The sequence below is a fragment of the Maylandia zebra genome, linkage group LG4, assembly GCF_041146795.1.
Source record: "Maylandia zebra isolate NMK-2024a linkage group LG4, Mzebra_GT3a, whole genome shotgun sequence".
Taxonomy (NCBI): Eukaryota; Metazoa; Chordata; class Actinopteri; order Cichliformes; family Cichlidae; genus Maylandia; species Maylandia zebra.
Window position 1 is genome coordinate 12,641,716 of NC_135170.1, and position 13,256 is coordinate 12,654,971.

Consider the following 13,256-nt stretch of genomic DNA (forward strand, 5'->3'; position numbering starts at 1 on the left):
GAGAGAGTTGGAGGGGGCGCGAGGAGTGAGGTGTGGAAGAAAGGAAGGAGGGGATGCAAGGAAGAGCGGAGGAGGGAGGGGGAGAGTGTGTGTGTGTGTGTGTGTGTGTGTGTGTGTGGGGGGGGGGGGGGTAAAAGGATGAGCTCATTGCAGTCGCTGGGCTGATGGCATGAGGAGGGGAGGGAGGGATGCAGGAGGGGAGGGGTTCCATGCTTGTCTGCGAATCGATAGCCAGCGTCTGAGCACCGCACACACTCACACTCACACACACACTAAACTGCAGACAGCTCTGCCGGCTGAGCCAGCGTCTGCCTACCGCTGTTCTTCCAGCACCCTTACTGCATCCAGAAACAGCTGACAGCATCCTCAGCCTTTAGATCTCTTTTTTTCCTTTTGTCACTAAACTCTAGTGTATGTAAGACTAGAAGCAGCGCAGAAAGCCGGCTGCTTCTCACGTCTGCTGCTTCCCTTCCCTCGACCTCCCTCCACCCTCTCACTCTCTCTCTCTTCCTAGCTCACACACATCCTATCACATCCACACCCACACCCAAGGATACCTCCTTGCTTCCCTCTGCTGTTTCTCTCACGCCGGTCCTCTTTCTCTTTAACCCTCTACACCTGTAAATACGTATTTCTTGTTATTTCCTCAGAGGAAGAGATGCTTGCCTGACCTCTTTTCTTTCTATTCAAACACTTCTGTGGATTCTTTTTTTTTAAATCAATCCCTGCTCTGCCACTTTGTTGCTACCTGTGGAGGTTCTCTGGTTCTACTTCAGCCTGCCGTCTCACAGAGTAAAGCCCCGCAGAGAGGCACCATGCTGGGATTGGATGTGTGTGAGTTTGGCGGTCAGGTGCTGGAGCTGCTCTGGCTAACTATGTGCTACAGAGGTGAGGCGATGAAGAAGTGCACGCGAGCGTGTGTGTGTGTGTCTTTGTGTGTGTGAATTAATGTAACTTCAGTGACTGAAGTTAATGTTGCTGCTAATCAGTTATCGATTTGTGCTGAATTTTCATGATTTAGAGATAAAATCTAATTTCTGTGTGTGTGTTTAAGAGATGTTCATATGTGTATGTGTGTGTGTATCTGTGAGTCTGTGTGCAATTTGTCTCCATTCTTCCGGGTGTGGACATTTTTATGTCTGACATGAAGCGCTGCCAAGACAAGCCAAAGGTGGCAGATCAATAGCTATTGATCACATCTTACAGTATCCTGCGCGTGTCTCTTTGTGTGCATGTGTGTGGCTTGTGTATGCATGCGCATGTCTTTATGTGCATCTGCATGCATGCTGCCAGCTTTTGACATTTTTTGTAAAAATGTGTCTGTTCATTAATGGGAATGGTGAGGGAAAAAGGTGTGTGCGTCAGTGTGTGGGTGTGTGTGCATTTAGAAGGTTACACAGAGTATGCAGGAGTCATATTACATCACCAACGTTCTGCATTACTTTTAACAGCATCTTCTGCATTTGCAAAACTATAATAAATGCAAGATAAAACTGTGCGAGCGTGTCTGTTACACTGCAGTATTGTTGAACCCTGGTGCAGTACCAGATGGTGGTAAAGCGCTGGGGTTTCCCTTCACACAGGTGTGTGTATAAGTGTGTGTTTTATAAGGTTTAGAAAAGAAAAACGAGCATGATTTAAGGACAGAGCCACAGGAGCGGTGAGAGTGAGGTCTCTTAAGTGGAGAAGTAATGTGCTTCAGAGCCAAGAAAGGCACAGATAATCTATTCTATTAACTGTATGAATTTCAAACAGCAGTTTGACGTGATCGTGCCGCTCCAGGTGTGCAGCAGTGTTACAGCTCTCAGCTCTCAGCTTGTTTCTCCTGCAGACTGAATGCTCAGTGCTTCAGTTTCGGGCGGCCTAAAGTTCAGCTGCTTTTCATTTCTCGAACTGAAGACAGTTTTTCTCTGTTAATCTACCTTTAATTAGGATTTTCAAAGTAAAATTACTCGCTCATGCTTCCATGCCTTCATTTAGATGCATTCATCATATCATGTCCAATATCCTTAAACATGCTACACTTACTAGTTCCTTACAATCAAAATCTGACTGTGGTAATCTTTGCATCGTTTCTTGTTGAAGATAAATGCAAAAAAAATCTGCACCCTGCATCCTCTGTACATTTTTTTCCCTGTGGATATGACACATCAAATATCGTCATTTGGCCAGGACAGAATTTTGAGGACGTGTAGGAGAATTTGATAGGAACGTGGGAGGTGAAGATAAACAGCAAGACGAAGGAGCAAAATGATAAAGCTAGGATGAATGGGAAGCATATCAGTGGAGTTTGTGGTGGAAAGAGAGCGAAGAAACATAAGAGAGCAAAGAGGGAAGGTGGAAATGGTTAGAGCAGGTGAGGAAGAAACTGGGCAGAAGGAAGATGGGGATTTATTGTATTGGGAAAAAAAATAAACATCACCAGAAAACAAAGAAAGCAGAGGGATACCTTGAGATTGACGTGTTCTGTCAGCAGGTGTTACCTGGAAAGAAAAGGGAGCAGCTCACGATATTTTACAAAGAGTGTTGTGTGTATGTGTGGCAGATACAGAGAGAGACACTGGATGAGTGGGTGAGGCCCAAGTGGCTGAACGCTTTTCCTGAGCTGTCAATCAGCAAACACTGTCTCACACAGCGAGCAGCAGGCCTTGAAAATGCCTCATGGAAATCTCTTTTCTTTTCTAGTCCCTCTGCATTTTATAACCCACGTGATTCCCATGCTTGCTTCCCCCTCTTTTCTCGTTTATACTGTCACTTTTTTCCTTTTTTTCCATCTGAATAGAGCTGATGCTCCATACCTGCCTCCTTCTTCCTTCACGTCTGCCCCTCTTTTTCATCCAAATATTCTTTATTCTCTCTTTAGATTCAACAACATAACTTCCGCGTTTCCCTCCCTAATCCTTCCCCTGTCTTGCCGTCTCTTGCTCACTTCCACCACTCAGGTCTGCATGCACACATGCTGTCAGGTGCCAGATAAGAGATCTAAGAAAACCACTGTATCTAATAATAATAATGTGTATGTGTTAGTCCCCGTAGGGAAATTACTCCTCTGCATTTAACCCATTCACACAGTGAAGCAGTGGGCAGCCACCAATGCAGCGCCCGGGGAGCAGTGTGCTCAGGGTACCTCAGGGTAGCTGTTCAGTGGAGTCGTACCCCGACCTTCGATCATGGGGCAACCACTCTACCTACTGAGCTATCCCTGGTATCTGTTTACGTTCATCATCCCGCCTCCTTTTTTTTGTCCTATTAGTGATAAATGAGGTTTTTATGGGTGAACAGACACATATGAGGGCAATCAAGTCAGTCAATTAGACAACCTGCTGTCTCATCAAGGCTGACAGAGCAGCTGTGGACATATTACTGCGCCTGGGTGTCTGTGTGTGCGTGTGTGCCAAACATTAACAAAAGAGGATGATGATTAAAGGGTGCAGGTTCATTTCCCCAGTCTGCTCATATGACTAAATTTGCGAAAGCCAGTGGATAATCAAGCATAATGATACATTAGCTTGCAAGGTAAAGATGCCATTGCTGTGTTAGCAGTAATACAAGTTGGATTGGGAAGACAGACGCCCTCTCTGCTTTTAAGATTAGGATTCAAACTTTCCTTTTTGATAGAGCGTGTAGTTAGAGCTGGATCAGGTGACCCTGAATCTACCATTAGTTATGTTGCTATAGCTTCAGGCGGCTACTCGACCTGCTATGATGGACGGAACAGTTCTTCTGTAGTCCATATGTGTCCATATACCACAACTACATATTTAACATTTGCCATAATTAACACTATGTTAACATTTGTCTTCTCCCTTTTCTTTTCTCTTCTCTTTCTTTCTCATTCTCTTCATCCCAAACCGGTCGCAGCACATGGCCTCCCTGAGCTGGTTCACAGAGGCTTCTTCCTGTTAAAAGGGAGTTTTTCCTTCCCATTGTCGCCAAGTGCATGCTCATAGTTGGCCATCTGAACGTTGGGATTTCTCTCTTATATTGCAGGATCTTCACCTTACAATATAAAATGCCTTGAGGCAAGTGTCGCTGTGAAGTGATGCTAAATAAATAAAACTGAACTGAACTGAAATAATAATCGTAATTGAACTACATTTAATTATCGCAACATTAAATATATGGCAAACCTTAGTTTGTGAATTTTCAAGAATACGGAGCTCAGCAGTCCTTCTGCAGTCCTTCTGATGGTCAGCAGGGGGAGACAACAGAGGGAGAGCATCAGTATGACAAAAAGGGGCACCTGAATTTCGACTTTATTTATTAGAGGTTTGTTAAATTTCATTTTTGTTAAATTTATATGCAGTGAGTCAGGGTTTTTTTTGCTGAACAGCACCATGGTGTTATGACCACAAGCGTCTTGGAACTGGAGGATGACACATTGACTTTACTTTCTGGCAAAAGCCAGCGCTGCTCTTTCTTGTTACTTTTTATTTACTTACTAAATTGAATGAGAATTGGATCACAGCCACTAGGGGGATATACTGCCTAATGTCAGAACAAATTGCATTAGTTGATTTCCACATTTATGTTTGGGTTCATTTAGAAGGTATGGTGAAAATGACATTTTCAACCTTTCAGCCTCTTTTGACTTGGCTCACATATAAGGAGGAATTTTCTTGATCCAGCAATCAGCCAATTTTGTCTCATAATAGAGATTTATTACTGATGCTGTCCTGCTTGAGATCTGGGTTTTGACAGAATAAGCGGGTTTACTGAAAAACTTTTGATGGCTGCAGATGGCGATGATATGAAGAAACCCCACATTATGATTGCAGTCAATTTTGATTTAGTTTAGGAAAACAGATGTAAACAATTTAGCATGCATGGTGTTCTTCTAATAACAATAGCACACTTTATAGTTTTTGTCATGAGTAAAAGAGAATTTTCAGAGGTTAAAGGAAGTTGAGCACTTTGCAAACTGCAGGTGAAAATCATACTGAATGATGTCTGCAGTATCATTATGTTATTTCAAAGACGGACTGTCACTCATGAATGTGCCAATATGACCAGCAGCTGGTCTCATTTATTTGTCATCTCAGCTTTTCATCAGCAGGGCAAAACGGGGACAGAGATTACAGTGCTTTGCTGGTTAGCATGATTAAGTGTTACGAGTGTCTCCAGTGTTGACAGGATGTCTGCATCACCCCTCTGAAATCGTAGAGGTGACGGATCAAGTGCAGTCATTTGTGGCAGGAGAGACCACACTCTGCCAGCAGCTCCACAGATGGAAACAAACCCTGCCTGCACAGTCTCCCGATATGCTTTAACAGCCTTTTTCAGTCATATTATAGCTGTTACTGGCTGTGCAGAGGCCTGTAAGCTTCCTTTTTATTTTCAGCTATGTGTGTCTTTTTGTATATAAGTCTGCGTGTGCATCCCAGAGGTCTCGTTATAGTATTAGAACAGAGCAGTGACAGAGTGTCTCAAAGGACTATAGACCCCCCCAGCACATCAACACTGAGGGCACACACGCTCTGTCACAGACGTACATCGAACACACAAAGAAGAATAAGTGTGTTTCTGACACAGTGAACAGTTATCTGGGTTAAGAGATGAGGGGGCAGACAGGAAGCAATTATGCAAACAGACGCAGGAACGTCGTGGACGTGAAACTTTGATTACTCACAATAAGGTTCCTTTTCCATTTACAAGACAATGCTCCATTTGCGATATGTTATTTTAAATAAATATCAAAAGAAGATTTATTTTTTTAACCTGGATTTTCATCCCAGAGCCTCCATTGTGTAGATGAACAGCTCATTTGTCCACAATCCACTCCAGCCTGCAGCTTTTTAAGAATAGCTAAGCTAAAACTAAAAACTGGAAATATTTTATATCGCAGGCCGTATTCAACCCACTTAGATCTTAAGTGGGTCAGACCAGTGAAACTCCCCCTTCTGTCAGTGTAAAGATGTTTTACTACGCATTTAATCGCTCACATATCTTTTTATAAGAAAAAAACGTTTCCACAGTAAGTTTCAGTTTTTCTACATGATAAAGAAATGCTGGTGTAGTAAATGGAAGAAATCTGTTAGCACTGTAAGTAACAGATGTGTGGTTTAAAAAAATTCTACTGAGGACTCACTATAAAAATTATACATTTCTACTACATTATTCTACATAGTGAAAAACAGGAACTCTTCTCATGTTATTGTTTATTTACTATTTAGTTACTTTGGTTTAGTATAAATGGCCTTCAAGGAGGTTTTTATTGATAGGAAAAGTTGTAAACCTTATGAAAATGGAATTAAAAGTCAAAAATATTTGCTCTTCTTCACGTTTTCCAAAGCAGTCCAGTGTGATTGGGGTCTTCAGCAGGCCAGTTCTGGCCCTCTGGCCATATGTTTGACATAAATGGAGGTTGCCACATCACCCATTATTAGTTTGGAAGCCCAGAGTTTGGCATCTTGAAACCAGATGTCAGAAACACAAAGTCACTCACAGAGAAACCTCACGCTGTCATGTTAAATCAGCTGAGAAGTAATGTTTCTAATTGTTTTTATTGCTATTAATTTCTGCTAAACCTTTAAAAAATTATCCGAAGTATATCAACTATACTGTAGATTTGGTAGACATGCATCACCAAGGAACCAATGAAAGAACAACTTTAATGCGTGCACTCATGTTTGTGACTCATGCCTCCATTAGTATACATTTCAGCTCTCATGTGTTCAGTCCTCTCTGTATCCTCCTTCCCCTGAAGCCCCCTCTCCTCCGCCAAACAGATTGCTGTGTTGACTTTCACTAAACATGTTGGTTTAGCTGTAAATGCCGGCAGATGTGTCTTGTGATTCTACTTACATATGCAAGGCTTTAATTCTTCCTTTAAACACTATTAAACTTTGAGATTTGACTACTGGGTTTTTGCATTTTAAAAACTGAAATTTGCATTTATTTAAATAAAAACGAAGAAAATAAATAATGACAGAGTGACTTAAGTATCAATTTCTGTTTCTCAGACTGTAGCTAGAGGCACCTAGAAATTCGCATGAATAATAAATACCTACTCTGTGGAATAGCAATAAAGTTCATTTTAGGGGTGACGAGTATCTTTTGTTTCTTTGAAGCACTCTCTTCATCCTTTTTCTAAAAAACAAGACAAAAACAAACTGAAAACATACATTCGATACACCAAAATCTGTGATTTTAATATTTATTTTAAAGGGCTGGTTCTAACTTGTAGCGTTTAGCAGCGAGTATGTTCAGTGAAGCTGACGATAGTTTGGAAAGCAAGTGGGTTAATGATGCAGTTTTATGAGCATCAAAGAAAATCCACCAGTAAATATCACTTCACAGATGGGGGCTGAGACAGTTGGAGGACCACATGGACACACTCTGATTCACACAATATGGGAAGTTTATAGCTCTGCATGTTTAGATTTAATGAAGCTTCTGAATCACTTTTGGACAAAAACAGAGCTTTTCTTTCTGTAAGATTTTTATCTTTAGAAAACTTTGCATCTATGTATTTTGCAGCAATGTCACCATAAGGAACCAGATTAACTGGGACAGATTTAATATAACCTATGTCAAAATGTAACCTGTTCAAACAGAGGAGATATTTTGCTAAGCTTGACAAGTTTCCATCAAATGCTACAACTTCAAAAGGAATCCATGTTAAAACACTCAGGCTGTTTCACTGTGGACTATATCCTGCTTTTTAAAATAAATGGTAATTGATTCAGTTAGTGTGACAGGTCAGCAGTCTGGAGATCAAAGAGGAGCTCTCAGATGTCAGAGAGGAAACTGGTTTAAATAGCAGCTCAGAAACACGTTTGCCCTGCAGTGTGTGTTAATGTACGAGCACGTACACACTCACGTGCTGCTTGTACTGCAGGGTTTCATATGTAAATACAGGTGGCTGAATCATTCATGAAGACATGAACCATCCATATATTACATGCCACATGATTTTAAATGTAACTATGCAAGTAAGAGAGATTTTTACCAACAATGTAAAATGATTTACTTAGGTATTGTATTAAAATAAAACACTCTTCAACTAGAAAGTTTGCTTAGTCTCACTGAATGATGATGAAAATCATTGTTTGGGGGTCAGAAATGACTATATTTAGATTAAATATGGACAGCTAAGTTAACTTACCTCAGCTAGTTAGCCAGTTGCATCTATGGTACAAACCGTATGCCAGCTGTGTTTGGCCAGGGCAAGCAAGGCAAGACATACTTGCCTAGTGAATTTAAAAATAGAAATCATTAAAGCGTACTAAAGTGAAAGCAGTCGCTCTCCTTGCATCTCAAAGGTTTGTGCCATAAATCTTCCTTTTTGCATTCATCCTTTAAACTATTGCCATCTTGTGGCACATGCAGCTATTGTCTCTGGAAACAGGTTTAACTCTGCTTGACTTGGAGACAAAGAAATATGTCAGTTTTCTATTAAAGGGAGGACAGCTTTGTCCGGTTGAGCACATGCATTGTGAATAAATCTGTTATCTTTGGTGGGAGACTATTGAGAGACAGTAGTGCTAGATAAGCTGGTCCGGGTTCTGCTGAAAATAAAATCAGTCACTAGTAAAAATTTAAATGAAGAAAAACACATAACCATAATTTTTAATCTGTAAAAGTCATACCACTGTTATATGCTAATAAGTAACTAGATCAAACTAGATCATTAAAAGATTGAAGGGTCTGTTAATTAACCAAGCTAAGGTTCATTATTTGTTACATAATTGTATTATTATTATTATTATTTTTATTTTTTTGTGTGTCCCGTTTGGATCTTTAGCCATCAGAATTGTTGTCTTAAGGCCAAGAAAGATGCCAAGCGGATTTATTTTACCAAGTGGATCATCATGGCCTTGCCATATTGGTCCATTTGATTGACCTTTATTATAATTAGGAATTTATTTTATTTTCAGTTGCTACAAACGGGACAGACATGACTGGGGGATAGGACAGGGAGAAAGAATGAAAGAAAGAGAGGGAGAGAAAGAAAACCAAAGGGGAGAAGAGACGGTGAGAAAGGGGGGAAGAAAGAAAAAAAACAAACAAACAAACAAACAAAACACCTGGATCACCTGTATGGAGAAAAAAAACAGAAGAGAAAGCAAACAACAAAGAGCAACATAATAAAAAAAACAGCACCATCACAATAAACTAGCTAGCAGTAGATATCAGTAGATACTAAATAATAAACGATATTGTGCAGCACGCAAGATAGACAGCGCACAATGTGCTTTGAGGCAGCAGCCAAGAAAGCTGTAGTCCGCGTCTGTGAACACCCGTGTGTACACCTGTGTGCATACCTGTGTGGATCAGCATGCTTGCATTCCAAAGGTTTCTCCATGTAACGATCTGCTAGGGAGTGTGGGGAGCCATAGCCCCGTCCTCCAGGGTATGAAGCAGGTATGGAGGAGATCCAGGCCCCAGATATCCAGAGGCCCCCAGAACACAAGAGACCAAGGAAGACCAACAGAGGGGCAGCCGCGCCACTGTCCCATACATAATTGTATTAAAATACTCCTGTAGGCACAAACACAGCCACGAGTTCTAGTTCAGTGAGTCAAATTAACTTTAAATTAGAGGTGACACAGGTACCGGCTCCACAAGTAGGTCAAAGAGGCCATGTCCCTAATAATGCATATCTTCAGGCCTTAGCACATTTTAAAAGGCAGTGTTATATAAAAAGAACCAAGGTAATTTAATCCAAATCTGGTATTGGACTAGGCTCTGTGCTTGTTTTTTATTCCAAGGTTGGGCATCTTAACATGGGAGTTTGACTTCAGCCTGAAATAGACATTTAAGGAACTGTAGTTTTGAGAACTCCACTTCTGTGTTAGTGTTGGCGACTGTTGCTGTCCTAGTCTATAATGCTTCACAGTATATGCATATTTAATGTTAAAATCCAGGAAAAGCTCTTGGCGGTTTGGGAAGTAAGAAATTGTACTAATTGATGTTGCCAGTTATTTAAAAGCATGGCAGTTACTCTTGAGTTTGACCTTGTGAGTAAACTTTCTTACGATGAAAAGTGTAATGACTGAATTTTTAGTGGCACATTTAGATAAAATGTTTTGATGTGCCTAAAGTCACCTGTGGTGCTTTGTGGCAGCTGTTTCTAGCCTCATTACAAGCCAATAGGCCAACAGCGGCCTGTGTGTGTAAACTTTATGTTGTTCTCGTCCCTGCGTGGGTTGTCTTTGCAGTTTAATTTTCCTGTCAATATAAACATGACCGGTTCTTTGTGTGTGTGTGTGTGTGTGTGTGTGTGTGTGTGTGTGTGTGTGTGTGTCAGGCCTGTGACTGACTGGCTGTCTGTCCACTCATTCAGTGTCAACTGGGATTGCCTCCAGCCCCCTGTGACACTGTTAAAAGGATAAGTGGGTACAGCAAATGGATGGCTTATTACTTACTCGCTTAATTAAACAACGATGACTAACTACAAATGAAGAAATCATGTGTCAAGTCAAGATCATTGCTTTTAGTGCTCCATAACTATTAACATTAGTGTGGTAAGTGATGATAGGGAATTAGCTGTCTAGCAATAACTTAACATGGGTTCAGGAAAAGAATATAACCATTAAACATCTCGTTTTACAAACATATGTGCAGTATTAAAGCTGATTCACGATGGCTCTCTTGCTGTATATATGGTCATATAAAAAAGATGCACTTTAAGGATGATGTCACTGAAAGCAGAGTTGAAAGTGTTGCCATGGTAATAGGTGAAGGCAGCCGTGTTTGGCCCTGACTGGGTGGGGTGCTACTGTAAGTAACAGACACGCATTCAAAGGACAGTGCACAGGTACCGCTCAGTTTGCGTGCATCTCTGTGTTTTGTGTGTAAGCAAGTGCGTTCGTTTGTGTACTCCCCCATATCATCCAATTACCTCTACACACAGCTCTGGGGTGATGTACACTGTGTCATCTCATTATGAACAGTAAAAACAGAACCAGAGGTTATTACACGGGGCTGTTACTGGGCACTAAATAGATGTGCGTGGCACAGTTTGTGTGCGTTTTCTCTTCTACATATAATTGGGGTCTAGAGGTATGCATTGTGCATCTGTGTCTCTAACCGTGTTATGTCTCTATGTAAGAAATTATCTTTCTTCTGTCTCAGTATGTTTGTGTGTGTGGGGGGTGGAAGTTAGAAAGAATGTGCTGCTAACTTCAATCATAAAATGTAATTTTTTAAAACAAGAGAGAGAGAGATTTTATTCCAGCATGTCCAATATGACTGATGGGCTGTGATGAAATATAAGCAGCATGAATAAAACGTTTGTCCATTAATGAGAAAATGTTTTATTGTCTTCAAAGCTACATTATTCTTTGTAAAGTGGTTACAAAGGATCAAGGATATCTGTATCAATCTAAAGGGGAAATTAATTTTTTTGTACAATCAGCAGAAATCACATAACCATCAAACAAAATGCAATAAAAAGGCAATGCAACATTAAGAATACAGGGATTCATTCAAAAGACAAATGTCAGCTGGGATGTATAGGTTTTTGAGTATATTTGTATATATTTGCACTTTGCCATATGTTATCTGCAGCCACACAGAGGCAACTTAAATCCTTTGATAAGGAGGGGCTTGTAGAGGTGGACTAAACAGGCACCCAGCAATATGATCAATATTATCAGAATACTTCACTGACTATGCGATATGACTGCGATTGTAATTTAAACCATTTTCTTCAACTCCAAATTATGCCAGTTGCCAATATCTGAGTATCCAATAAAAATGATGCCAGTTCAGTTATTTATTTGCTGCAAAATGAGATCAAATACACCAACACTGTCTCTAAAACCTGTCATTAATTTTGCCATAAGATGAAGTCAGTTTGCTATCAGTCTGTCATTGAATGGGCTCAAGTTCGCCATTAAATGCAGCGTGTTTCTGATTATAGAGCAATTTACTGAAATAAATCATTGAAAATCACCCATCGATTGCTCTCTACATGGACAGAAATTCACATTTAGCTATTACATTTGTACTCAGCAACCTTCCTGCTCTACAGGAACATAACCAGATTATAACCAGCTGGAAGAAAACTGAGCCAATTCCCCCAAGATGTGCTCATTGACAAAGACTCATTCAGACTGATGGCAATAGGTTGGCAATCTGTCTGCATTTATAACTTAGGCAGCAATTATGTGGAAACCTTCAACAATCTCTGAGAGTGACTGCAGTCAGTCCAAATCAAACTGGAACTGTTTGCAAGGTTGCCTCTATCAGGCAACCTGTGCAATCACCTTATGATCAAAAGTAGTTGTTAGTGAGCAACACACTCAATCGCTGGGAAACCCTTTAGTCACAATTAGTAGCAGAACATAAATAAATCCAGTGCGCTCATCAGGCAGTCAGTGTCCTAACCTTGCACAGGCAAGGAAGGTCTTTCAGGGTCACATCTGCAAGTTTGCTGCACATTGTACGTAGCTTGAAGTCTGTTTTTGTTTTTTAGGTTCAGTGACCCGCGACCAAAGAATGTCTCATAAAAGTGCTGTTGACATGAAAAAGAAAAGCTTGTGATAAAAGTATATGCACTAGCAGGCTACAGCATCCAGCTCAAAGTCCAGCTTATAATCAGTTCAGACTCCACACATGTATCCTTTATCACCACAGGGGAGGTGGTTATAGGCTTCTTCCTAAAATCCACGATCATCTCCATAGTTTTTGATAAGTCCAAGAAGGACAATTGCACTCCCTACTTAAGAATATGGTACCTGGCTTTCACACTCATTAGTATAGAGCACAAACAAAATCATCAAAAGAACATGTTCCTGTGGTGGTCCAGTGGAGGAAAGAAGATTAGAGAAGATTGGATAAAATGCCATCAACCATCACATGCTATAACCACATATCAAGTCAGGATCAATGATATGAATCCTCACAGGTCTCAAATAGAAATATAAGCTGAAGAAGAATTAAATTAAAAAAGGGTGCAAAGGTTTTTGCACCCTCTAAATGTGCCAGAATCATATTTAGTAGAGTGCCCAATACATCATGAAAATCCTGCCTGACCTACAGGCAAGCTGGAACACATTCAGATTTGTATGCACTGATATAGGAGATTTAAGAACTACAGGCTTGTAGTCATCAGTGACTGACAACAGGCCCGTAATGCCATCGGGGCTTTTCTTGCCCTTCTCAGCCCAGAAAAGTTTCACAACCTGCACACTGCTTTGCCCGGGAGCTACATGAAATCAGTTCATCAGGGCCCATTCTGATGATTCACCTGCATTAACAAGAGAGAAAAAGGGTGTAAAGTGCTTTAGAAACTTTTAAGTTCTGAT

At 40.7% G+C, this 13,256-nt stretch overlaps 1 protein-coding gene across 1 annotated transcript in view; it reads left to right on the plus strand.

Annotated features, from left to right (window-relative positions):
• The first annotated feature begins 241 nt into the window (after positions 1–241).
• Positions 242–13,256, plus strand: part of arhgdig (Rho GDP dissociation inhibitor (GDI) gamma) — a 33,600-nt gene continuing 20,585 nt past the window's right edge. Inside the window, exon 1 of the mRNA XM_004576033.2 lies at positions 242–888. Within this exon, the coding sequence (XP_004576090.1) occupies positions 816–888 (73 nt within the window). The 5' untranslated portion in view covers positions 242–815. The remainder of the gene's footprint in view (positions 889–13,256) is intronic.